This window comes from Callithrix jacchus, chromosome 6, assembly GCF_049354715.1.
Source record: "Callithrix jacchus isolate 240 chromosome 6, calJac240_pri, whole genome shotgun sequence".
Lineage (NCBI taxonomy): Eukaryota > Metazoa > Chordata > Mammalia > Primates > Cebidae > Callithrix > Callithrix jacchus.
The window spans coordinates 47,587,741-47,615,265 of record NC_133507.1 but is presented as its reverse complement, the minus strand read 5'-3'; the positions used below and the strand labels follow the sequence as shown (position 1 = coordinate 47,615,265).

At 37.1% G+C, this 27,525-nt stretch overlaps 1 protein-coding gene across 1 annotated transcript in view; it reads left to right on the top strand.

Annotated features, from left to right (window-relative positions):
• Positions 1-320: 320 nt before the first annotated feature.
• ITGA4 (integrin subunit alpha 4) overlaps positions 321-27,525 on the top strand; it is a 90,163-nt gene continuing 62,958 nt past the window's right edge. Inside the window, exons 1-9 of the mRNA XM_035304353.3 lie at positions 321-798; positions 1,143-1,264; positions 18,082-18,188; positions 18,281-18,410; positions 22,144-22,211; positions 23,501-23,630; positions 24,955-25,040; positions 25,718-25,780; positions 25,872-26,009. Of these exons, the coding sequence (XP_035160244.1) occupies positions 602-798; positions 1,143-1,264; positions 18,082-18,188; positions 18,281-18,410; positions 22,144-22,211; positions 23,501-23,630; positions 24,955-25,040; positions 25,718-25,780; positions 25,872-26,009 (1,041 nt within the window). The 5' untranslated portion in view covers positions 321-601. The remainder of the gene's footprint in view (positions 799-1,142; positions 1,265-18,081; positions 18,189-18,280; positions 18,411-22,143; positions 22,212-23,500; positions 23,631-24,954; positions 25,041-25,717; positions 25,781-25,871; positions 26,010-27,525) is intronic.

Genomic DNA, 27,525 nt, shown 5'->3' with positions numbered 1-27,525 from the left:
AGTTTGTGGCTGGCATTTGGGCCACGCCGGGCTGGCCCCAGAGGCTGGGCGGTCACAGCGAGGGGCGCGCGGTTTGAGACCACACAGCTTCTACCAACTACGGTTAAACGGGGAAGGCCCGTACCCCATCCAGGTCCGTTCCTGCAGAGCCGGGAGCCATCCCTCGCTCTGCGGGCTGGGAGGCCCGGGACGGGGTCGCGCGTCCTGCGCAGCCGAGGTCCCCCAGCGCCCCCTGCAGCCGCGCGTCGGGGGAGACAGAGCCCGGCCCTGCGTCTCCGCACCACGCCCGGGACCCCACCCAGCTGCCCTTTCATGAGAACAAGCGCGAACACCCGTAGCTCCCGGCCGGCGGCAGAAACAGCGTTGGGCCCGGCGGGAGCACTGCATCCCAGGCCGGCCGGGTTGTTCTGCCTGCAGCGGGCCCAATTTCCCCTCCTCTTCCCTCCCTCCCTCCCTCCCTCCTTCCTCTCCTCTCGCCCGCGGGCGCGGGACACGCTGCGCCTCATCTCTTGGGGCGCTCTTCCTTGTTGGCCAATCGTCGCATCCCGTGCAACTTTGGGGCAGTGGCCATTTACTGTTGAATGTTCCTCACCGAGAGCGCATGGCTTGGGAAGCCAGGCTCGGACCCTGCCCTCGAAGGGCCGCTGTCCGGGAGACAGTGATGCTGTTGCTATGCCTGGGGGTCCCGACCGGCCACCCCTACAACGTGGACACTGAGAGCGCGCTGCTTTACCAGGGCCCCCCCAACACGCTGTTCGGCTACTCGGTCGTGCTGCACAGCCACGGGGCGAACCGATGGTGAGTAGAGTCCTAGCGGTGCGCTCTTGGCAGCTCAGAGTGGCGTGAGAGCGGCGCCCCAGGGATTCCCTGCCCTGTTCAAACTTTCCTCCCTCCCAAGGAGGCAGGAGGGAAACGCTGCGAGAGCCAGCTCGCTGGAGATCTGCCAGAGAAAATAACTTATCCTGGGGTGTCAGCGCCCCGGATGCGTTCTGGCGCAAGGTCCTGGAGCTTCGAGTAGAGGGTGGTGGGCGGAGGAGGAGGTGGGGAAGCTGCCCTGCTGCCGACTGCATAGCAATTGCGACGGGAAACTCAATGGGCAGCAGAGCTCACGTCTGAGAGCACGTGCACGTGTCTCGCTTTAGGCTCATAGTGGGTGCGCCCACTGCCAACTGGCTCGCCAACGCTTCAGTGATCCATCCCGGGGCAATTTACAGATGCAAGATCGGGAAGAATCCCGGCCGGACGTGCGAACAGCTCCAGCTGGGTGAGTTGGGTGTGGGACCAGGAGTTAGTGACCTCCCGACCTCCTGTGTGGACCCCATCATGGGGCAAGTCCTGGAAAGATTCAAGTCGCCTGTTACTTGTGGTTTAAAGTGGGTACGTTTTCAGTTTTAACTTCATATCTCATTTTCCCTCCGTAATAAAAAAGAGATTCCCTTCTTTCTGTTAATATCGTTCTCCCTTTTCCTTATAGCAACGATTGCAGTACTCTGACAAAACTAGTCTAGAAAAAAAAATCTTATAATACCTTCTTCTCTTCATTTCTCTCCCTGTCTCGCCATGTGTAAAGCACATTTTAGAGTCTCTCAGCATATTAAGGACAGGATCTAGCTAAGCAAAGACTTGAGAATTTTATTTCCATCTTTGACCTATCAACCTTCTTAAAGAACAGGCTAAGGGGCATAGCGGGAATACCAGTTGGAATAGGTCCCATATCCCGTCGTTTAACCTAAGGGCCTAAAAAAAGTGATACAGGTTTATTTAGAATATGCAGTGTAAAAGAAAATGTAAGGAAAATTGTCATCTCCGTTGTTAATACAGTTAACCTGAAGCTTAACATATAATTTTCCATTCCTCAAACTGTCATCCAAAACTCATGTTAAATGAGTCTTTTTGCAGTCACTTCTTAATGTCTCAGATTTGTGACAAGTTGAAAAGTTGTCCTGTTGGAGGAGGGGAGAAGTTTCATGTTTCAAAGCCAAAGGCAAATTTGTTGCACTCCGGCAAGTGGGGAAAGAAAGAGGAACTGATATTCAATAACAAGACCTATCTTGTTCCAAAGTGTTAGTTACTGCTATACATATTGCTTAATTTTTTTCCCCTCAAAACAACCCTGGGTCATGGTTGACATTGTTCCTGGTTTATGTATGAGGACTGTGGCTCAGAGAGCTGCACATATCTTTTTAAAAGTTAGCTAATGAATGGTAGGTGGGAACTAAAGTCAAAGTCAGGATGGGTCCAAAGTCTAAGCCATTTTCTTCCATGTATGCATCTTCACTGCAAATAAAATTAGATGAACAGTCTAATATGTTGTCTGCTGAGCTGATGGGTCATCTGTAAATGGTGAACAAAATTGGTACTTCTTTATCTTCGGTATAAATAGACTTTGTGATTAGCTAGTTATTGAATCTTTAACTTTTTTTGCATTTCATGATAGTCTTTGCTCTTTTTCAAACTGTGAAGCTGGTTCCCTTCATTCAAATGAATTCAGATATAGTATAAACATAATGGAATTTTAACTTTCAATTCGGAGCACTCATAAAAGTCCACAAGTTTTCTGTTGCATGTAGAATAAACCCTAGCCTCTTGTTAAGCATCCTCAATTTCAAAAATCACAGGAGGAATGCTTAAAACATTCACAGATCCATACATTTGGAATGATTTTGCAAAGCATAATTTTCATTGCATGAGACAGTTGTGGGTGAAGAATTAGGGAGTGGAGCTGACAACCTTAGTCTGCCAGAGGATCTTGGCAAGGTCTCAGGAGGAAACAATTTTATTTCCATTGTCCCGTCATAGTTTCCTGATCCATGACATTATAACTGATATTTAGTGCCTACTTCCTGTCTGGATGGACACTGAATCTATTTCTGGATGTCTGTGTTTAATTAGATAAATCATGTTACAATATAAAATTTAAGATAATGCCTGCCGAAGGAAGGAAAAATTATTTGGGCATGTGTCGTATGGGGCTTGACTGTTCTCAGAGAAATGTGAACAAGGTAGATATGTAATAGACATGAATTAAATGAAGATTTGTTGGATGGATGAATGAATAAAGTGATGTGAAAGTTTATCAACCTGATTGATGAGTAAGATAATTGATTAGAAATGATGAGCTGAACTGATATTTTAATTCTCAAAATTTAGGCTAATCCATAAGGTACTTACTGAGATGAAAAAAAAAAAAGACAAGATTCCTAGTCAATGAGTTAAAACATTAATAGTGATAGTAATAGCCTGAGTATTTGTCGAAGAGTTGACTGAAGTTATTTCTAATAAAATGTTCTAAAGAATACAGATATTTTTTACTCCTTATGTAGAGAAACCATCTCTATTCAAAATAAGTCCAGAGGTAGCTTAAAGCTATAAAATAGGGATATTGAGGCTACAGTCTAGAAATAAAACACTGAAAACAATACATTGGTAATATATTTTAGGATTCTTAGGTTTTTGGTGTGTGTACTGTTTTGTATGAAGAAGTTTCAAGAGTGTGTGTAAATATAGATAAGCCATTTTCGAGAGAGAGAGAGAGAGAGAGTGTGTGTGTGTGTGTGTGTGTGTGTGTGTGTGTGTGTGTATTATCTTCTGTATAAAATAGCTTCATTTGTCCTGTTTCAAATGTGGGTGGTTTCAATGTTTCAAAAATGCTTAGTTCTGTACTGATACAGACATTTAAAAAGCAGTTCTTAGCTCTGTTGTTGACTTAAATCTATTATTTGTATGTTATCTGTAATAAGCAGGTTGAGGTTAATAGAGACAACAAACTGAATCAGAAGTTTAAAAGCTATTAAAAGGTAATACATTAAAAGGTAGAAGTTGAAATGAAACACAATGAAAAATATTTTGTTGACCGGAGAAAAAAATGTCATAATGACTAAAGATTAATCTATGATTGCCATGTCACTAAGGTATCTTCTTTCCTTTGGAATAGCTTTACTTGCTATCAAGAATCTGAAGGTGTGGGGTCTTCAAATGGTGTCCATCTCGCATGCAATTAAAAATATCCGCATGGACTAGTCTCTGAGTCTCTGTAGAATTTCATATTAACTGTTGATTCAGATAGACTCCTCCCCTCAAAAAAGGAGGTCCTTATCTCCCCCACCCTACCCTCTGGATAAGTTGTCGCATACCATGGTATATTCATACCATAAGCAGAAGTGAACATGCCCGTTTATCTAGAATTCTCAGGGTAAGAGATGTTAGGCATGAGATACTCCTTTTAGTCAAGTGAGTTGACTGCAGAGCTGGCATCGAGAGAGTTGCCTGGATAGTACTGCAAGGTGCTTTTCTTCCTGCTTATGTATTATTGACCGCCTTCTACCTCCCTGACTGCTCATGAGACATCTCTTCTCTCACTTCTTTTGTACCAGAGGAAAGTAGTCTTTCTGTCAGGAGGGTCTGGGCTCAGACTTTCTCATGAAGACTATATGTCTGAGAAGATCCAGGTGATTTCCACATAATCCACTGGGGTACTCTGCATCCTCAAGCTTGTTTAAAGAAAAATTTCATCACAGCTGGTTCCTAAATTAGGGTGTCACGAATAATGACTCAGTAAAGTTAACTTAGTCCATCCATGGACTATCAATATTCAAAGAATTAGAACATAATAAAATATAGAAACGATTATCAAATTACACTAAAAATGTGGTCTTTATTTGGTTATTCAGATAACACTGCAGACCTTTCATTACTTTGGAGTTACACTGAAAGTATTGTGCACACACTGACACTCATTTGGGCAATAGTCTAAAGTTGCACAATTACACCATCTAGTATAGTATCCACTAACCGCAGGTGGCTTTGAACAGATAAAATGTGGCTACAGCAATGAGAGGGCTGTAATGTAAATTACATACTGGCTTTTAAATACTTAGCATAAGAAAACTCATTAGTTTTATATTATATATTGAAATATTTTTAAGTTAATATCGATTACATAATGAAATATGTTGCATTTATTAGGTTAAATAAAGTATGAAGTTAAAATTTTTTTTTACTTTCTTAATGTGGCTACTATAAAATTTAAATTTTCCTGTGGGCTTGTATTATATTTCAATTGGACAGTACTGCTGTAGAAAAACAAAGTTCCCTGTGTAAAATAACACTTTTTAGCAGATGCTTTCCTGGCATTTATGCATAAATGAGTAGAACTTTCACTTTCCTTTCTAGACTAAGTGTTCTACAGTTACTGAGCTTTCAAGCTGCCTGCCTGTGCCTCTCTTTTTCTTATGGGAAAGACCCATCTCAAGTTAGTCACCATTATCCATATTTAGATTTCGTTCTGGAAATTATATTACCTTAGCCAGCCTCCTGGTTCATATTACATAACCTATTTGAAAACATTTAATTAGCACTGCATCATTAAACTAATGATCAATCCTCACTTCTACGTGATTCCTAGGAGTTCTTAGCTTAACATTGAATAGCAAATATCTCACTGTTGAAACTTCAAATATGTTTTTTCTTGATAGCTTTTTTACTTTTTCATTTTCAATGTACTTTAAATTGTAACTTATGATGCTGAAATTCATGCAGATTAGTCATTTTGAAAGATCATCCCTGAATGAAGCCTATTATACAATTATGCAGAAAATCAAGACAGAAAGCTTCATTAAGAAACTTATCAGTTTACCAGAAAGAAGCTTCCTTATTTCCAGCAGTTTCCCAAACTTTATCTCCAAAAGGATGATGTATCCACCTAATTTGAGAGATGAGGCTTTCTATGCACTTTATTATTATTATTATTGCCTTAAGTTTACTTGTCACTGAGTGATACACCTAATGACTTAAAAATATGTTGCCTTGGCAACAGTTTTAGGGCCAGATGTGGAAATCCATTGCACATGTGGGCAGTTTATCCATTCAATTGTTCATTGAGGGATGCCTAAGGGCCAGAACCTGGGCATACAAATACTCCTGTCCCATGGGCTTTACAGTCTATAGGAGAGGTTATTGCAGGAAAGCATGGTGAGATTTAATCTAGGTAAGACAATAAGGTGATGCATTCCTGAGGAACTGGTGTTCAAGTGAGGGAACTGAAAAATAGTCAGAAATTAACCAGAGGAAGAAGCTATGGAAAAGCTTGCCAGACAGAACAAACTGTGTATAAAGACCCTGAAGTCTTTGAGAGCAAGATCCCCTTTAAAGAACTAAAAGAGAAGTGTATACAATTGCACTATGGAGTGTGAACTAAACTGTAGGTTAGAGAGGCAGGCAAGGATTATTTTTGGTACAACTCTAAGTATGAATTTACCCTAGGATATTTAAAACTGGGAAATGCTATCAGATTTGTATGTTTGACAGATTCTTCTGGCTGCAGGTTACTGAATGCTTTGGAGTAACTGGCTCAAGCCTGAGGGCAGCGAGACAGGCATTAGGAAGATTTTGTTATAGTTTAGACTACAGATGACAAGTGTCTGTTCAAGGACAGTGACCGTAGCAATGGAAAAGAACATAAAGATTTTGGAGATATTTAAAAGATAGCACTTGGTAATTACTGAATGAAAGAGATGAGGTTCCAAAGATGTTACAAAAGTTTCTAACTTGGGCTGTGACATGGGTGATGTTACAATGTACTGAAAAATGGAAGACCAGCAGGTTTTCTGGCAAAATGATGAGTTTTATTGGCTTGAGATTCCTGTGAGACATAGAAGGAAATGTCTAATAATCAGTTCCATATATGGGTGTGGTAGACAGTAGAGATGTCTGTACTAGCAAATCAGAGGTGAGAGTGATTAGCATAACCTAATTTACTTCCAATTTGATTAGCATCTCTCTGGGGTAAATATATCAAATGGCCAATGGCAAATTTCTGAGGATTCTTACAATTTGAGAAGTGGCTAGAATAATGCTGCTCAGGTCTGGCTGCAACTTACATTCTCCTGCAGAGCTTTAACAGTTCTGGTGGCCCATCTCAAACTAATACAATCTCTGCGGTAAGTCTAGGTAGGGCACCAATAGTTTCCAGAGGTCTGCAGATTATTCCAGTATTGATCCATGCTTGAGAACCACTGGAGAAGAAAAGAGGCAGAAAAAAAAAGCCAAGAGGGAGAAGCCAAAGAGATAGCGAGAAATGATCAGGCCAATGTGACATTAACCTGATTAAAGGAAGAAAGTGTTTTGAGAAGAAATGAGTAGTTGGCAACTTTTAAGTTGCAAAGATATTAACCAGGGTGAGAAATTGTGAACTCATTGGATTTGGAGAGAATTAGTTCATTAGTAACCTTGGTAAGACGAGCTTTAATGGTGAATTCACTGCAGAGGGTTGAGAAGTAAGAAATAATAGCAAGTGTCAATAACTCTTTAACTGGGTTCTTCCTTTAATACATTTTATAGATTACTTATGTATTGGAAATACAAAGTTGAGGACATGGTTGAAGCCCTCAAAGAACTCAGTTGAGATGAGGAGACAGATAAATGGATACTTATGAGATAATGTAATAAGCATGACAATAGACAGGCACAGGGTGATGAGAAGAAATGAATGGGAGAAGGTTTCCTGGAGGAGTAAAACCTGAGTAGTGAAGCCAGTTCTGACTGGTTTTGAAGAGTACATGTAAGGGCTCAATAAATGTGCAATTGTTTTTAATATTTGGGCAAAATCCTCTGGAATATTCTGCATGTTTCAGCGTCATTCCAAAGTGTCTAGGTCAGTCTTGGGGTTCCAAGGCCTCATATCAGGCAGTTTAAACAGTAACACCTACTCCTGAGATAGGGAGCTTGGAAATGACTGTCTTTAAAAGCAGGGATTTTAAATTTTAAGATTAGCTGGAAACATCAAATTAGAATATAGAAGTGGACATACAGGTGACCGGTCTGGACTCAGTAATGCAGTGTGCTTGTTCTCAGTTTACCTCCAAGACTTTAAAAATCATGGGAAATCTTTTTTATATAAACTACATAAAATACTGTAATTCACAAAAAATGTTCAGAAAACAGTAAGACTGTGGACTTAGTTTTAAAAACCCATTTTATGGGACTCCTTATTAGACATGTTCTTTTGACACGATGCTCCATGTAGAAAATGCTGGTCAATGTATATCATGTTTGTGAAGCCCTTCGAGGTCTGCCACACCACAATACCAGCCTTTGTTTTCTTGTTTAAGTTTTCTAGAAGTCATTAGACTATCATCATTTTGTCTGCCAATCATTGTCTGTAACATCTTGTTTTATCCTTTAAACTCTGCCCAGAGAAGTGTCCTTTGATATCTATAACTCTTCATCTCATTTTGACCCTCCATTGGTCAGGATAATATGATACATTCCTCACTGGTTTTTCTTTCATATATTTTTAAGACTTCCTATCTTCCTGACCTCCTTTAATTCTTTTGTTGCTGTTTTTGTTTTGTTTTGTTTGTTTTTTAACATCCATCCTACCCTGTGTATTCCAAAACCAAGCCCAGAACTTTAATACTGACCGCCAAGCAGATTTCCCTGGAGTATTATCTGTTTACTTTTTGTATCATTCTAGTTTCAAGGATTTACAAAGTGGTATTCACACATTAGTGATCGGTTTTCAAGTGAATTTTTAAATCCAAGAGACTAATTGAAAACCATGGAGGTTCCGAATTTTCTTTCCTAATGTTAGAGATTAAAACATATTCTTTTAGTAGGTTGTTTCAGAATGGTATAGCATAGGATAACTCAAAATGTCCATATTTGAAAATGGAAAAGTACTAACAACTAATTATTGTCTGGCAGCATAGGATAGTGGTTGATAGTGTGAGTTTTAATCCTTCCTTCCCCACTTACAAGTGGCATGACCTTGGGCAAGTGCTTCAACATCCCTTTTTTCAGCTTCCTCATCCATAAAATCGGGATGGTCATACTAATGTTTACTTCATAGGGATGTTATGAAAAGTGAGTTAATACATGTCTACATGCATTAAAACTGTGTTTGGTACATAGTAAGCATGCAATAAGGATTAGTAATTAGAGAGTAACTTTCCCTCTTTATGCCTCCAAAATATTATCAGCTGGGGCACATTTTTTTGTCTTTAGTTATTGAAAAGGCTTGTGTACATTTTCTGAGGGATTTTGAATAAGTTTGAGAATGAGGTCCTTGGCAGAGACCCCTGAACCTAGAATCAAACCCACAAGTGACCTAGTTATATTGAGTTCTGAGGCCTCATGATGACTCAGGACCAGCCCAGATTTATAAAATTGCAACCATAAGCTTGGCACTACTCTCTGGGGACATTTACCTCTTGAACTCTTTCCAAATAGAATAGAATAAAATAAAAATTAAATAGCTGAAATTGTAGACTTTTTCAAGTCTACAATTATATAAACTATTTCTCATATAAATTGAGCATGATTATTGGCTGCTTTCAGATTTTGATTAGGCAATATGACATTTAAACACGTTTCCAAAAAGAAAATACTTCGAGAATGGTTTCTAACTTTGATGTTTTGCTATTTTGACTCTTTGCTACTAGACTAGCTAGAGAAAAAGGATTTTAGAAACTTAGTACTTTAATGTCCTGTATCACCTATAAAACATGGATAGTTTACTTTTCATTACCCAAATTTACTTTTTATTACAGTAGAATTCATAAACATCATTGTTATTTAGAAACATTGCCACCAGGTTTAACCTGATGTGTGAAAAAGTACATAGTTCAATGTAGTCAATTACTATATGGATTAGCATTAATGGATTTAGGAATTATTAGGACATGAAAGGAGAAACTAAATGAATGGGCCATTTGGATTAAAAAGCTGGACTGCTGCTCAATTCTTGCAGCCCTGTGAGCGCCCTCTGCTGGCTCAGTTCAAGGCACCATAATGTGCATACCCTGATGAGCAGAGGCATTGATTATTTATTGACCACCTACTAGGTGCATTCCTGCATGCACAGGCACAAGTGTTCTGTCATCCTCATAGCCCTGCAATGGTAGATTCTGTCATGTTGTCGTATTTGAATTGATTTTCTTACTTTTAATCCCATATTTTTCCTAATATTCTGAAGTTATGTGAGTGAAGGGATTATATAATTATTTTCAATAATTATTTCTCTTATTAAAATATCTTGAATGAATGACTATAAAATATAGAATTGGAACAAGAGTCATTCATCTTTCAGAGTTATTTTATTTAAGAAAAACTTTAGAGTGGAACTGTTTAAAATGTATAGAATTTTTCTTACAGTGGAATAGAGCTTCGGCTTTAAAAAAAAAAAAAAAAAAAAAAAGACGGTAGAGGGTAAGGGCTTTTACTGCTTTTCCAAAACTTCATATCACATCATAAGAAATATCAGTTAAGTATGTTGTCTTAGCAGCCAGAAAGCCAGATGAGAGTCCCAGTCAAATATCTAAATTGGTGGGGAAGTCACGGTACAATGATGCAGATAGATAAAGCAGACATTTAATTGCATTTGAAAGTCCCAAGCTTTCCCATTCACAAAGTATTTCACTTGCACTGTCAAAAGTTAGATAGAAAGAAGAACTTTGAGTCTGACCTTTACTCTGGTGGTACTTTCTTTAGTGGAAATACCAAAATACTGAGAACTATTCTAAATGGAGGAAAAGAGCAGGGCCAGATAGGGACCAAGTAAGTGACCTTTGTCTTGCACAAGAGAAAGTTGATTGTACAGTCCGTGGGCACATTTTATATATATATATATATATATATATATATATAAATTTGAGACGGAGTTTCGCTCTTGTTACCCAGGCTGGAGTGCAATGGCGCGATCTCGGCTCACCGCAACCTCCGCCTCCTGGGTTCAGCCAATTCTCCTGCCTCAGCCTCCTGAGTAATTGGGATTACAGGCACGCACTACTGTGCCCAGCTAATTTTTTTGTATTTTTAGTAGAGACGGGGTTTCACCATGTTGACCAAGATGGTCTCGATTCTTGACCTCGCGATCCACCCGCCTCGGCCTCCCAAAGTGCTGCGATTACAGGCTTGAGCCACCGCGACCGGCCAATTTTCTATATTTTATACATTTTCAGCTAAAAGGTTCAGAATATATTTAAGTTAATTCATATGTCTGAAATATTTGTAGAGTTCTATTATTTTCCCAGCTACTCTATGCTATAGAGTGAAATAACTTAGAGATCAAAGTTTTTTGTTTGTTGTTGTTGTTGTTTTGAGACGGTGTCTTGCTCTATCACCAGGCTAGAGGGCAGTGGTGCAATCTTATCCAAGGCTCACTGAAACCTCTGACTCCTGGGTTCAAGCAATTCTTCTGCCTCAATCTCCCAAGTAGCTGGGACCACAGGCGCGTGCCACCATGCCCGGCTTTTTTTTGTATTTTTAGTAGAGACGGGGTTTCCCCGTGTTGGCCAGGATGGTCTCGATCTCTTGACCTCATAATCCGCCCGCCTTGGCCTCCCAAAGTGCTGGGATTACAGGCGTGAGCCACTATGCCCAGCCTGATGTTATTCTTCATTCTAATCTTTCCACTTACGGATTTGGGCAAGTTATTTGATTCCTTTAAGACTTAATTTTCTCTTTTGTAGGATAGAATCAATAATACAGTCATCCTTGGCTACTGCTGTGGGTATAAAATGAGTTAATGTGTGTGATTACAGTTCCCCAATAGGAATATGCCACATATATTTTATGAACCAGGTTGTAGGCTGTGATGCATGTGCAGCTTAATATGTTTAAATTAATCCTTAAAATAATAATGATGACGATGTCAATAGCAACTAACATTTGCATGTTTTCTCTGAGAGGCTCTTATCCAAGCACATCGCACACATCTCATTTACTCCACAGTCCTTGAAGAAACCCTCTGAGATAGGCATCTTCTGTGGACTCCAGCTGATTCTGTCTTAAGTCATCCTATTCACAAATCATGCTTTGTAAAGATCTTCAGACTCAGAGACTGTTCCCTTTCAGACCATCTGTTACTGTCTTAAAATGGAAGAAAATAATAGTTTGGAAGAGAAGTAGGAAAGAATCATGGTAAAGAGAAAAGACCTCTCCAAAGCTTAAATCCCTCAAAGTTTGGAGATAATTGTACAGTAGTACATTCTAGCAAAGCATTTTGTGTGTGTGTGATGATATAATGTATTTCAAATTCCCTCCCTTATTGAGTTCCTGCCTACTGCATGTAAGGCACTATCTTGAGCTATGGGAAAGCTGCTGTCAACAAAAGTCAATCTGCCCCCATGGAGGTGACATACAAGGTTAAATGTCTAATCTCCCATAGTCCCTGTTACACTTGGAGCAATGACACTAAAACTGGTGCTAGAATAACAATGAAAGGGGGGAGGGTGAAGAATGTACTTAACTGGCTTTGTACTAACTTTATTTTCTTTTATCAAAATTCCTGTTCACATTTATATTCACATTTGTATACTGATACACATCAGTAAGAAGAAAGAAACTGAAGTAATAAGCTTGCATTTTTATATTTTCTTTTCCAAATTAAAAAAAAATTTATAGGACAGAGAGGAAAGAGAAAGATAGGCTTAACAGGGAATGATGGTTTTAATGCAACTTTGTTTTTTAAATATCTAGTGGAAAAATGCATTCAACTGTGCAAATAATTAGTCATTCTAGTTATTTAAAAGGGAAAATTATCGCATGTTAATTTCTGCTGACCTCTTTGATGTTAAACCATGTAAAGTACTTTTTCAATTATGGAGCTGATTTGATTTACTGAGAGTTTAGATGAGTAATGTATGAACTGAATTGAAAACCAGATTATAAATCACTTCAGCATGACATTTGGATAAAATATAAAGATAATCTGAGGTTATTTATGGTGTTCTGTCAGAGAAATTCATGAGAATTAGCTCTCATGGCAGTCCTAATAATCATCATTTTTGACCAAATTAGAACTATTACATTTCTACCCAAAGAAAATTTGCTTAAAATTTGCTATTTCAATAAGTAACTAAAACCAAGGGGGAACAAAAAGATATTACTTTTATTTTTAAAACATTAGGGTTTTAAAATATATATATATATACTAGAAAAGGCATATCGATCTATTAATACATCAAGCTTGTCCATGTGGCCCAGGATGACTTTGAATGTGGCCCAACACAAATTCACAAGCTTTCTTAAAACATTGTGAGATTCCTACGCAACTGTCTTGCATGCTCTGCTCATGTACCCCAAAACCTATAATCCAATAAAAAATTAAAAAAAAAAAAAAAAATTAAAAAGTTTATAAAGTAAAAAAAAAAAAAACATTGTGAGATTTTCTTGTGATTTTTTTTTTTTTTTAGCTCATTAGTTATCATTAGTGTTCATATACTTTAGGTGTGGCCCAGGGAAGCCAAACTATTGGACACCCCTGAGCTACATTGTAGAGCAGTTTTTCACAAGCCCAACCATATGCTACAACTACCTGGGGAGCTTTGAAAAAAAATTCTCATAACTGGTTCTTAACCCAGACACATCAAGTCTGAGCCTCTAAGAGTGGGGCCCAGGTAGAGGTACTGGTTTCAAACTCCCTTCAGTTGATTCTAATGTCCATTCAAGGCTGCGTACTAAATGGGAAGGAATGGACTCAGGATCACACAGGTTAAGGGAGAAAAGCTTTGGAGAAAGCCATGATCAGGAGCTGATCATGTGAACGTCTTACCTCTTCTGCCAACATTCCACTGGCACAACAAAAAGAAAGGAGAAGCTGGGCATGATGGCGGGCACCTATGTTCCCAGCTACGCAAGAGGCTGAAGTGGGAGGACTGCAAAAGCCCAGGAGTTTGAGGCTGTAGTCAGCTATGATCACACCATTGTACTCTAGCTTGGATGACAGAGTGAGATCTTGTCTCTATAAAAAATAGAAACGGGAAAAAGTTCTAGAAATTAAAAGACCCAGAACACTAATGGGGACTTACAGGATGTTCTCTGAACAGATTCTAGCCTGTAGCCAGTACTTGAAAGTTACCTCAGTATTATCACTGCTGTTGGGGGCTGCCTCTTTGGTAAAAGCAGTGTTAAGAAGTGCAAAGGAGAAATGTATCTAAATGTAGTATATGTATTTGCTCACTTACTAAGATTGGTTTTTCTGCTGTGGAAGAATGATTGTTTCGTGATTATTTTCATGAATTTTCCTTCTGGTGGTGCACTCATCCTTTTTACACACGTTTAAATTAAGATGTTAAAAAGATGTGTAGTCAAACCATAATAGAAGCTTTGAATTGTTTTTCTGACATTTCCATTTTCAGCACCCATTTCTGGACTGTGTGCTGGGGGTGGGATTATGACAAAGACACAGTTCTGGGCAAGATGAATGCGGTCACTATTTACTCAGCCTTGAAAGTAGGGCAGAAACATTGTAAATAAATGTCGTTAACCTTAACAAAAATGAAAATGCTTCTTCCTACAGGATATTAATCAATTTCACCATAATTTCCTCTGAGTGATCGCATCCTGTGTGTCTAAGAACCCTTGATTGCTGATGTTGAGAGGCATCTGTCAGTATCAAAGAGTGGATTATCTAACAACAATATAGGAGATATTTGAAAATTAATGAATCAGAAATTTAATCTATATGTTAGAAGGCAATATTGTTTGGAACCACATGTAACAGATGTGAGATTACATCTAGTGGCATTTTGACCCCCCACCCCACCGATTTCCCACTTACACACCAGTCATATGATTTTCTATTTGAAATCACTTCTGCTCATGGGTGGATGAACCACATCAATGGCTTCCTGGGAAAGCTCTTCCCACATTTATTTTTAGGTAAACATCTCTTTCTTGTGGCTTCTGGAGGGCTATTTGTTCTCCTGTTTCTAAGAGTCATTATTTTTAACCTAGAGTAAGAGGGGAAGGACATGAACCACACTAGGAATAAAGCCCCAGGACTTTGGTGAGACTACATGCGACACATCCTAAAATAGCCTAATGATTTAGTGGTTCTTTTCCCAGAGAGCTGAGAGGCACTCCCGTGGAGAGAAAGATGTTTCAAGGAAGTAATGTTAGTAAGTGGGAAAGTGAGTAGTTTGTGATGTGTGTAAATCTCAGGGTGAGACTGGGCAGTGATGACATTGTGATGTCACCTGATGGAGCTTAAACTAAAGCGAGGAGGCAATGCAGAATATTAAACAGATAACAGTTTGCAATGCAAAAGTTTGTCTAGTCTTCATTCAAAAATTCACAAAACAGTTCAGATAAGAAACCAGTAACAATATGCTATTTTTGCACATAACTTTTTGCCATTTTCATCAGGCTATTTACGTGGTATTTTGTGGTTCTAAACTATAATCTGTTTTTAATCTTCTCGGTGGCTCTGTCTAGAATAATAGATTTGTTTCTAAATATTGGATGTAATCTTAATGAAAGACTTTATTAAGCATACCATGTTATTTGTGACCTCCATCTCTCCTGTCCTTAATTTCCCTCTTGATCAATTGTCTTAGTTAACTGAGTGTTGACTATAACTTTATAAAAATTTTAGCATTTTCAGAAGGTATTTATTAACATGGCTGTTGCAGCAAATAACAGGAACTTCAACTTCATGTAGACAGAATCTACCATTTATTATCTATTTTTGACAGTAAACTGATTTTAAGTGAAAATTGAAAAATGCATTACAATGAAAATAAAACGCACTGTTTGTCATTCTGTTTTACTTTAATTTCACTGGTTTGGCATCAGGTAGCCGCAATAACAGCTCCCTGTTTTAGGCCTTACCTATCTCCCACACAGTTTTGTTTGCTCCGACCATCTTCCCTCTTTTCTCCTCTTCTCTCCCTGTCATTTCTCTATTCATCCCTTCCTTTCTCAGTTTAACACAGTGTTACCTTAATTGCTGAGGATGTATTATAGTCTTTCTATTCTTAATATTTCAGTAGAAGAAACATGTTTTAAAGTGCTCTGTTAGATAAATGGTAATGATTTTCCAAACATCAGTCACAGCAGGTGTACTTGCACAACCTGGCATTAGCTTTGCCGGGTTTTCCCCACTCCTAGTCCTGGTAGCTATCTCATATATGAGTGAGTCTATCTCCTGTGGTGCTACCAGTTAGAGGTCATTTCTACAAACAAAAGTCACCTTGTATTAGAGAATAAATATGTCGGCACAGAGTAATTCACATTTATGCTCACATTGTGTACTGAATACAAGATGACAGGAGAGGATGGAGGTTACATAATGTCCACCTGGACAATTGTTTATCAAGGTTTGGGCTACAGTAAGACTCCTTTACAATTCTAATATCAACCATTGCTAATCAATCCCTGCATTCTTTGTCCAGACCTTTTAGTCTTCCTCCTTTCAGTCTAGTTCTCTAGGAAGCCATTACCAGTTAGTGGGAGTTGTCACTATTCTACGTGTAGGCTACCCCGAAAAACATTCTCTGCATATCATTGTGGCAGTGTTCCTGACCGTATGAACCAATTAGGGCATGGGAGTCCCCAATCCCTAGGCTGTGGATGGGTACCGACCCATGGCCTGGTAGGAACTGGGCTGCATAGCAGGACGTGAGCATTATTGCCTGAGTTTTGCCTCCTGTCAGATCAGAGGTGGCATTAGATTCTCATAGGAGCGCTAACCCTATTGTGAACTGCACTTGTGAGGGGGTCTAGGTTATGTTTTCCTTAGGAGAATCTAATGCCAGATGATCTGAGGTGGAACGATTTCATTCCAACCCTCACTACTGCCCATGGAAAAATTATCTTCCATGAAACCAGTCCTTGGAGTTGAAAAGATTGGGGACCATCGACCTAGGATAATCAGGGCCTCACCTGGACCTGCTGAAGGAGAATCTCCAGAGGAGGGGCTTGAACATTTTCTTCACTTCATTTGTGACTAAAGGTTTTGTTTTTTCTGAATAACATTTTGGAAAACAAACAAAAGTATAAACAAACATCTTCCACACTCCTTAAACACAATCTCTCCTACCCAGGAGACTTAGTGCAAATAATTTCGCTTCTCAAAAGCTAGCCTTACCAGGCATGGTGGCTTATGCTGGTAATCCCAGCACTTTGGGAGGTCAAAGCAAGAGGATCACTTGAAGCAAGAGTTCAAGACTAGCCTGGGTAACATAGCAAGACCCCCATTGGTACAAATATTAGCCTTATCTCTGTAGGTGTTCTGAGTCTGCCCAGGAAGTTGCATTTAGGGGTCAACGTTATAGGAGGAGAAAAGAGCCAATGATACAGAGAACGGTCACCATAAATTCATGAAAACTTGGAATCTAGTGACCAGCTTTCAATATTAAACCCAAGTTCCACAGCCCTATCCAATCAATGTATTTATCTGCCATTGGAATTAAGAACAGATGCAATAGATTTGTCACATGCCAACTGAAGAGGGTGAAAATAAAGACAGCAAAAATACTGCATCTTACTCTCCCCCAAAGCAACTTATTTAAAATTATTTAACATAGGATTTTAATAGGAACCCAGCTATAACACAAAGAATTTTTGCTAACAAAAATGATTTCTATGAAGACCACTTCTTCTTATACAGTATGGAAGTACTATATAGTGCATGAGTATTTTATGTTTGACTTTGGCTATTCCTGATTTGCCAAAGTGCCTGTTGAAATTTTCTTTATTAACTACTGAAATAATCTTGTTTTCTAAATAATTTAATCATATTCCAATAAATGGAAACATAGGGCAAGGAATCATTGGTATGCTAATTCCATGTTTCACTGTCCACATGCTTAATCATCACCTTCTAGCTCCAATAAATTGTACCATAATTGCTGAGGATGTATTATAGTCTTTCTATTCTTGATATCTCAGTAGAAGAAACATTTTTAAAAGTGCCCTGATAATATTGCTTATATTGTTAGATAAATGGTTAATTATTTTCGAAACATTAGACACAGCAGCTGTACTTGCACAACCTGGTATTAGCTTTAACTGGTTTTCCCCACTCCTAGTCCTGGTAGCTGTCTCCTGTATGATCGAGTCTGTCTCTTCATGGTGCTATCAGTTAGAGGTCATTTCTACAAACAAAAGCCACCTTGTATTAGAAAGGAAGAATGTTGGCATAGACTAATTCATTATCCTCACATTGTGCACTGAGTATAAGATGTTAGAGAACTGGTTAATGGAAAAGTACTGGGGATGAGTGCACAGTTTATTTTCTCTGCTTTTGTAGAATGTTTTCAAGACAACTGATGAAAAAATTATGTTCAAATGCTGTAGGTAGCCCTAATGGAGAACCCTGTGGAAAGACTTGTTTGGAAGAGAGAGACAATCAGTGGTTGGGGGTCACACTTTCGAGACAGCCAGGAGAAAATGGATCCATCGTGGTAGGTATTGGAACTGATCTACCAATCCATGGTGAAACCAGCTATCCTGGGTGCAGCTTTCACGTCATTTGGTCTACTTTTATTTTATTCAGACTTGTGGGCATAGATGGAAAAATATATTTTACATAAAGAATGAAAATAAGCTCCCCACTGGTGGTTGCTATGGAATACCCCCCGATTTACGAGGAGAACTGAGTAAAAGAATAGCTCCGTGTTATCAAGGTAAGGCATGAGTTTGATATTAAGTAGCTCAAGATAAGTAAGCGAATGCTTTTTAGTGCTTTTATGTTCAAGTTTAGATATTCAGAGGAGAGGGAGATATTCTAAGTAATTATGTTCTTTTTAACTACCCAATTTCTTCCTTTTCCTTCCTTACTCAATTGCAATAGCATTCATTTTCATAAATGTACTTTGTGCTATAAAAATTTTACAATTTGAGTAACTGAAATTTAACTGGGAATTGCTCACTTTTGCATTAAATTTACTTTCAATTTGGCATGAGTCTAGTGCCCAGCAAATATAGGATACTTAGAATTGTGAAATTATATTGGAAGTCTGATTAAAAAGATAAAGACATTAGGTTTCCTGTTTTACCTTTAGCTTCCAGGCATAATCGGAAAGAATAAAGTAATCAGTGTAAGCAAATCCTTCCTTCCTACTCACTATCTTTTTTCTAATTCACATGTATTCCTTCGAGCAGCAAGAGATTGGTGTCTTGAGTTTGAAACATTTTTCTCATGGTAACTCTATGCTATAGGTAGCATCAGCAAGTATGGAGCTAGGACATAAATAACAGAAGTGAGCAGAGTTGGGGTGAATGTCAACGGAGCATGTCAAGTGATATCTGCAGCAAAACTAAAATCCAACAATGTGCCTTTAGAAAGCTAAGAAACATATGAATGCCAATTTCTAATTTCTAACCATCCTCACCCTCAAATTCTCCAGCATCCAATGAAAAGTTTCATTAGTTGACAAAACTTTAGCCAAGAATTGGAGTTCAATTCTTGGTAATATTTGGATATTTCTTCCCTGGAATGTGAGGTCACAGAGCAACTTATATTACATATATTGCTATTTTGCCTTTGGATACCTAAAAGATAAAAAAGTGATTATTGAATTCTCAGTTGCAGTAAAACTCAGTCTAGTTTTCTGTATGTTTTTATCTTATTTTTCCTAATAGTTTATGGTTTATCTTTAAAATATTTTCAGAGTAGAGTTTTTAGTTTTTCTCAGATCTACCTAGCCACATACAATGAAAATCTCAATAAACCTAACACATCTACAATTGTAAAATACAGGACCAGGTAAGATATATATATTTTTAAAAGGAATGAAAATTCCTGACTGGAAAGATCAGAAATTTTCTGACTGGAAATTGTAATTATAAATGATTAGCAATTTATTTAAGTTCTCTGCTTAGCAAAGCCAAAAGGAAGCTGTGGTTCCAATTCTTATTTTCAAAGTTTTCTCATGTCAGTTTTTTTGAAAGAAGCAAAGCTTTGCCCCCTTAGTGAGTTCCAAAAGCATTCGTTCATGAGGCTTTGTAATAAGCGACCTTCATGTTCATGCAGATCTTGATTCAGCCTATATTTTCAGTTGGGCAAAATCTAAGAAAGGATACTCTCTTCAGTAAATGGTGTTGGCAACCAACCTAAATGCCCAACAGTGGCAGATTGGATAAAGAAAATGTGTGTTCAAAGGTAAAAGCCATTTGTCCTCTTCCTTTAGCTGACATTTATTGACTACTCACTGTCTGCCAAGCACTGTTCTAAGACCCTTGCTTGTGGTACTTGTTTTGCAAATGAGGAAACTGAGGTACAAAGAGATGAAATTATTGGTTTAAGGTTGCATAGCTAACACATGACATAGCTGGGATTTGAACATGCACAGTCTGGCTCCAAGGCCTGAGGTGTCAGCAGCCTGCTTCATGTTTCTGTTTATTCTCTCTCTCCTCTGAAAAAAAAAATGTGATGTATACACCCATGGAATACTGCACAGCCATAAAAAAGGACTAGATTGTTTCCTTTCTGCAACTTAGATGGAGCTGGAGGCCAATAACCTAAGCAAACTAACACAGAAAACCAAATACCACATGTTCTCACTTATAAGTGAAATCTAAACATTGAGTACATATGGATACAAAGAAGGGAACAACAGGCCATGGGGCCTACCTGATGGTGGAGGGTGGGAGCGGGGAGAGGATCAAAAAACTACCTATCGGGTACTGTGCTTATTATGTGAATGGGGAAATAATCTGTACACCAAACCCCCGCAACATGTAATTTATCTATGCAACACACTTGCACATGAACCTTGAACCTGAAAGTTTTTTTAAAAATGCCATTGGGAGAATTGGCTAGCTGCATGCGAAAGAATGAAATTTAACCCTTATCTTAGCAAATATACCGAAGTGAACGGGATTAAAGACTTAAACATAAGACCTGAAACCATAAAACGCCTAGTGAAAAACATAAGGGAAAAGCTACTTGCCATTAGTCTAGGCAATGAGTTTTTGGAAATTACACCAAAAGCTCAAACAACAAAAGCAAAAATAAACAAATAGGACTACATTAGAAAGCTCTTGCATAGCAAAGGAAATGATCAACCGAGTGAAGAGACAGTCTCCAGAATGGGAGATGGTATTTGCATATGTCTGATAAAGGGTTAAGGAACTCACCAACTCAATAACAACAAAAAAAAAAACCTGATTGAAAAATAGTCAAGGGATGGTCCAAATGGCTTTCTTTCCAAAGATGGCATCAAAATAGCCAATAGGTAGATGAAAAGCTGCTTAACATCAATTATCAAAGAAGTTCAAATTGCAAACCGCAATGAAATATTACTTAACACCTAATAGAATTGTCATTATCAAAAAGGCAAGCGATAACAAGTGTTGGCGAGGATGTGAAGGAAAGGGAACCCTTGTAGACAGTTGGGAATGGAAATTAGTACAGCCATTATAGAAAACAATAGAGAAGTTACTCAAAAACTTAAAAATAAAACTACCATGTGATCCAGCAATCCCTCTTCTGGGTTTATATATCCGAAGGAAATGAAATCGGTACCACATAAAGTGATCTGTGCTTTTATGTTCATTGCAGCAGCATTCACAACAGCCAAGTTATGGAAACAACCTTGTGTCCATTGACAGATAAATGGATAAGGAATTGTGTGAGGTGTATACATACACACATACATACATAAACATATACAATGGAGTATTATTCAGCCTTTAAAATCCTGTCTTTTATGACAACATGGATGACCCTGAAGGACATTATTTGAATTGAAATAAACTAGGCATAGAAGGACAAATGCTGTATGATCTCACTTATATGTGGAATCTAAAAAAGTCAAATACATAGAGTAGACTGGGGGTAGAGAGAGGGTTAGGTATGGGGAGATGTTGGTGAAAGTGAACAAGGCTGCATTCGTGTAGGATGAATAAGTCTAGAGATCTAATGTACAGCATGAGGACTAGAGTTAATTACTGTATTGTGCACTAGAAATTTGCCAAGAGAGTAGATATCACTCTAAATGCACAAAAAAGATGACTGTGAGGACGCATGTATGTTAATTTAAGTGTAGTAACCATTTCACTATGTATATGTATATCAAACATTGTACACCTTAACTATATATAGTAGAAAGAAAACATGGACACAAAATCACAAATCCTACATCTGTCTTACTCATTTGACAAAATTTTTTTGAGTATATGCTGTGCTTGCTTCCTATGAAGAAGAGGCAGAGGGAGATATTTTTATTGCCATTTCATAGGGATATATTGAATATTAATATGAAAGGATTTATTAAATTATATCAAGGTTAAAGTTTTTCTTTTTTTAAAATGTACAAACTCTAAACCTTGAAGTTGTTGTAAGGATTTATTTAAAAAAATTGTGGAGATTGTCTTTAAGCTAAACTTCTGAGTTGTTTTAATATTTCATTTTAGATCATGTGAAAAAATTTGGAGAACATTTTGCATCATGTCAAGCTGGAATATCTAGTTTTTATACAAAGGTAATAGTTTAAAAAATAGCTGCTATAAATGTTTACATATAGAATCTTCTGATGTTTTAGAAGACTGATTTTATGTTTTAAAGTAAAAATTGTGCAACATCTGCATCATGTCTCTTAAATTTGAGTATTACAACTTAATTTTTGCCACTTAGTATTTTATTATTCAATAAAATATCAACATTTAGATGGCTATACTACATAAGGCAAACTAAATCTATACTGAAAAATATTTCTTTCATCGACAATTTAATGAAAATCAAAAATAGGTACAGTTAATTGCCTTGTTAACTTAGGTATTAAAAATATCAACCCGAGTATGTTTTAATTTCTAGTTGAGGAGTTATGGAAGCATATCAGTCTATATTTTTTATTAAAATCATGGAAATTGGTAAATTTAAGAACTTAATATCCCCTTAAATCAGATAGACAATATTCCCAAGATTTCTTACTCTCCTTCTAACACTCTAGGATATCTATGAAAGGGCGCAGTTGTACTCAACCCCAAATCTCAGTTTTTCTTAAAAACCCTCTATGAATTCAGGGATGTTTTCTGACTCCATGAAGATTAGGCCATATTAAGTCTGGGGTTAACAATGTCTGCAAATGTTAACGGTCATATTAAAATGCTTAAAATGCTTTCTTCAGTTTAAGTTGACCTTTTTTTTGAAGTTTAGGGTTATTTAGGAAATGTAGAAATATGCTAAATAGATTTAATTGCTGAAACTTTTCATACTGTACCAGACAAGGGCATGCTCCTTCCAATCTTCTGTTCCTTCTCCTAAATTCCTGTATATCACAAAAAAGTCCACATTCCATTGGATTTTTTTTTCCCTAAGCTAATATTATTAGGAAAATTAGTCAGTAGTTCTTTGCAAATTGAAATAAATTTAGGCCACTTTTGGCAACACGTGATTATCTTCATAATGAGCACTAATGAATTACCCACATATGATTTTCTTTAATAGGAGCCACATTGCCTTTCTCCCAGAAGCTTACCTCTAGTGTTTGGTGCTTCTCCCTTCAACTTTTGAAATCCACTGATAAATGTGTTAAATGACAGTTTCAGAGTTTCTTCTCTGAGATTCTGCTTTTCAATAGAAATCCATTAGCCAGCTTATCTGGCTTTTCCTTTTTCTTTTTTTCTGATGCATTTTCACTTCACAAATGTTCCTACTTCAGAAATCTATTATTATGAAAATATGTTCTCTTCACTATCTATTATGTATCTGGAGGAGGTTTAGGGTGGTAAGATTTAACTTTAATAAGGTTTTTTTTTTTTTTTTTTACAGGATTTAATTGTGATGGGAGCCCCAGGATCATCTTATTGGACTGGCTCTCTTTTTGTCTACAATATGACTACAAATATATACAAGGCTTTTTTAGATGGACAAAATCAAGTAAAATTTGGAAGTTATTTAGGTACTATAAAATTTGACAAACTCAAATTATTTCTGTCTTACAAATACTAGTACTATAATTATAAATAAGGAAAATTCTATTTTCCAAAGATCTAAGTGGCCCGTAATTACAGTAATTAGGCAGTTCAGAAACGGTCTCTTAAGGATAGGATTTATGAAACTTTAGTTAGCTAAATATTTTACATTTACACATGTGACTAAAGTCATCAATATATAATTCTTAGTAGAACTCATAGTTTACTCTTTGCAGTTAGGAAACATTAGAAAGTTTATATCTTTATGTAGTCAACTGATTATACAGGTAGCTTCTGTTGAGTGCTTCCCATATCCCAGGAACTTTTTGTGAGAACTTTACATGAATTAACTCATTTAAACATCTGTATAAGTAAGTATAGCTTCTTAAAGGACCAACTGAAGGCCAGTTGTACTGTCCACCGCATTCCGGATAAGGGGCTCCATGAAGCATATGGGTCCAAAAACGGCTCATTGACCTTCACCTCATAAGTTCTTAAAATATTTTCCAGAGTTTAACTATTTTTGTCATCTTCCTCCTCCTCACTATCATCTCATAGGTCAATAGTAGGATATTTTATCATCTGTATTTCAACAGAAATGCAAAGTTTTCTGACATTAATGTCCATTACAAGAAAATAAGTGCTTTTCCTATAGGTTTTCAGAAAATCCAGGTTTGTTTAAACTGTTTATGTGTCAAATGTGAGCATCTCATACTTAAGAAATATAAAACAAGCACTACTGCCATACAAACAGAAATTTCAAGTAGAATTTGCTACAATTCAAGTTTTCTTATTTATGATGAAAGGATACTCTGAAACAGTTTAACATATATAACTTGATATGCTTTTTATCACATAAAATAAAAATATTTTGCCTTTTGTCATCAAAAAGTTATCACAAAAGAAAGATTTGGTGACAAAAAATTGGACTTTAGCAGGATTTTTATTTAAAGTTTAAAATATTCATTTTCCAGTTGAGACATTACATTTAATATATTCTAAAATATGTCTGTTGTAATCCTAGAAACTGATTATACTGCACAGAGACTAACCGGATGTAAAGATTTTCAGTTTCTAACACTTGGAAATACAAGCCATATGACTACAGTTTTGTGACCCATGTCAAAATTGCGTAAAACATAATAAATAACCAATTTTGAGTTACCACTATGCTAAATATTAAAACTGCTTAATGTAGTCATTTTGAATTCAGCATAATTTAATTTTATGAGTAGATTTTTGATGTTTTACCCATATTACCATATGATGTGCTTTACTCAGGAATCTCATTCTTTCTCCCTTTTCTTAAAGGATATTCAGTTGGAGCTGGTCATTTTCGGAGTCAGCATACTACTGAAGTAGTCGGAGGAGCTCCTCAACATGAGCAGATTGGTAAAGTAAGAATTACATTTTTATATTTATTTCTTCACAAACATTCAAATACATTGCATGAATAGGATATTGAAGGAGAAACTGCAAACGCTGTAAGGAAAGGAAGATTAGAAATGATAATCTGCTTATTACATTTAGTGGAATAGGTCAAAGATGTTACCGTTTTAGAATAAATTTAGCAAAAAGCTTTCTGAAAAATTACAAAAGCCAAATGAGACTTTGTTTCCTATGAGAAAATTCTAAGATAGAACTGCCTAAAAATGTCCAGGGAGTATATGGTGAACAGTTTCACAGCTGAAAAGAAATTGAGGCAGCTACATGTTTTGTGGTAAGACTTAGACAGAAATATTTCTGGTTTTCGTTTTTGCTGGGTTGCTATGTGAACATTGGTCACTCAACTTTTTTGAGGCTTACTTTTGAAAACTTAGGCAGACGTTTCCTGTACCCCCTCTATAGGATCAATAAGATAATTCCTGAGAAAATACTTTTGCAAGTAAGGCATATTAATGTAACAGTGGATCCCTAACCCTTTTGTGTCACTCTTAAAAGGATTTCTTTTTTATATTTGAGCAATTAACTACAAGTTGTAAAAGTTCATGTTTTGATCAAACAGAAATGAGTGAGTTTTTTTAAAAAAATATGGTATTCACAAAAACTTCTCTAATTCTTTCCCCAATTACAGGCATATATATTCAGCATTGAAGCAAAAGAACTAAGTATCTTACATGAAATGAAAGGTAAAAAGGTAATATGCCTCTACCTTTTGTGTCTCTGAGGGCTTTTGGGAGCAGCCCTGCTTTTTTCCCAATGAGTGGATCTGATTTGTTTTGAGACAGCTTGGCTCATACTTTGGAGCTTCTGTCTGTGCTGTGGACCTGAACGCAGATGGCTTCTCAGATCTGCTGGTGGGAGCGCCCATGCAGAGCACCATCAGAGAGGAAGGAAGAGTGTTTGTGTACATCAACTCTGGCTCGGTATGTCCAAGTGCCCTAACTGGAAGCCATTTATGGAACTATAATCAAAACTAAAATTGGTCTTATTCCAGAGATCTGAGATTATTTTTAGGTTTATTTTACTGACAAATGTTAAAATTCTAATACTGTACTGATGCTCTAAAAAAGAAATAGAATATGATGATGAATGGGAACGTGTCCCATTTCAATTTTCCAGAAGTATGAAATAGGTTGTTAGGGAGTTTTTCTATTCACAGCTTATATGTGTTCCCTCTGGTAGTTGAAATTTCTTTCAGTTTTATGTTGATACTAATCTAATTTGAAATGATAATTTTTATACCTCCTTCAAAATGTGTATCTCTTAATAGTCCTAGTTAAGGTCCTTATGTAAATTAAATTATAAAACATTACTAGGATTAGAAGATGAAGAATTAGTTTTCAATTTCTTGATTTGAAAACAATTGCAAACAAGTTGTGTTATTAAAATGTTAATTTTCATAATTCATAAATTATGCTCTTTATAAGAGTATAAAATTGGCACCGTTTATACCAAAGTGAATATATTAATTGTATAAATAGGTAAGTACTGACTATGATTCGATTTTAAATTATGAGTGATAATTTGCGATGGAAACTGACCACTTGATAATTCAGCTTAAAGACATCTGCTGACCTTACCTTGCCGGTCTAGCTACTTGACCTTAAAACAAAAAATTGATAGGGTCTTAATGAGATCTTCTCGGCCTGTTCCTTTGATTTGAAAACAAGAGTGGGCTTGTGAGAAAACTGGTTCATTTCTATGGCACAGCATTTTTCAGTCGGGATTCAACAAAGTGAACTCTGTTTCAAGTGTTTGTATCTATGATTAGTAAATGGTTTCAGAACATTTAGCAAGTTCTTATATTAAGCATCAGACTAAACGTTACAATTTAAGAACGAAAACATCTAGTCTTATAAATGGAAGATTCTCAAAGTTTAAAGTATAGAGCAGGGAAGTTATTTATGCTGTGGTATTTCCTAGTTTGTATTTAACCTACATTTAATAATAAAAGCAAATTATCTACACAGTGATCATTAGGAGCTCATTAATAGTGACATCAGATAATTTTCTTCCATAGATTGCACATTTCCACTTCCAAAACTAGTGGTCTTTGTACTTGCTACATCTTCATGCTGCAAATTCCTCTTACCTTCCTCTTTACAACTAAACATCCACATATATACCTAAAGTAAAGCAGTATAGAATCATTTTCCCCCCATTGAAATCTTAATGTCATTAAGAAAAAACTGATAAATCCTACTACCCAGTTGGCTACCCTCTTGTTCTTCCCTCATGCCTACCCTAAGGTGCTACTCTTATTAAACACTGGGATTAATTTAATAATTGATTTCAGCTTTTCTCTCTCTTTTTTTTTCTCTTTTTTTCCTCTCATTTCTCAACTCTCTGAAATGGCGCTAACCAGTAAGCGGCATTTATTTACATTGATTCGATTTGATATTGTCTGTTATTCTACTGTAGTATAGATGCCGCCTGGAG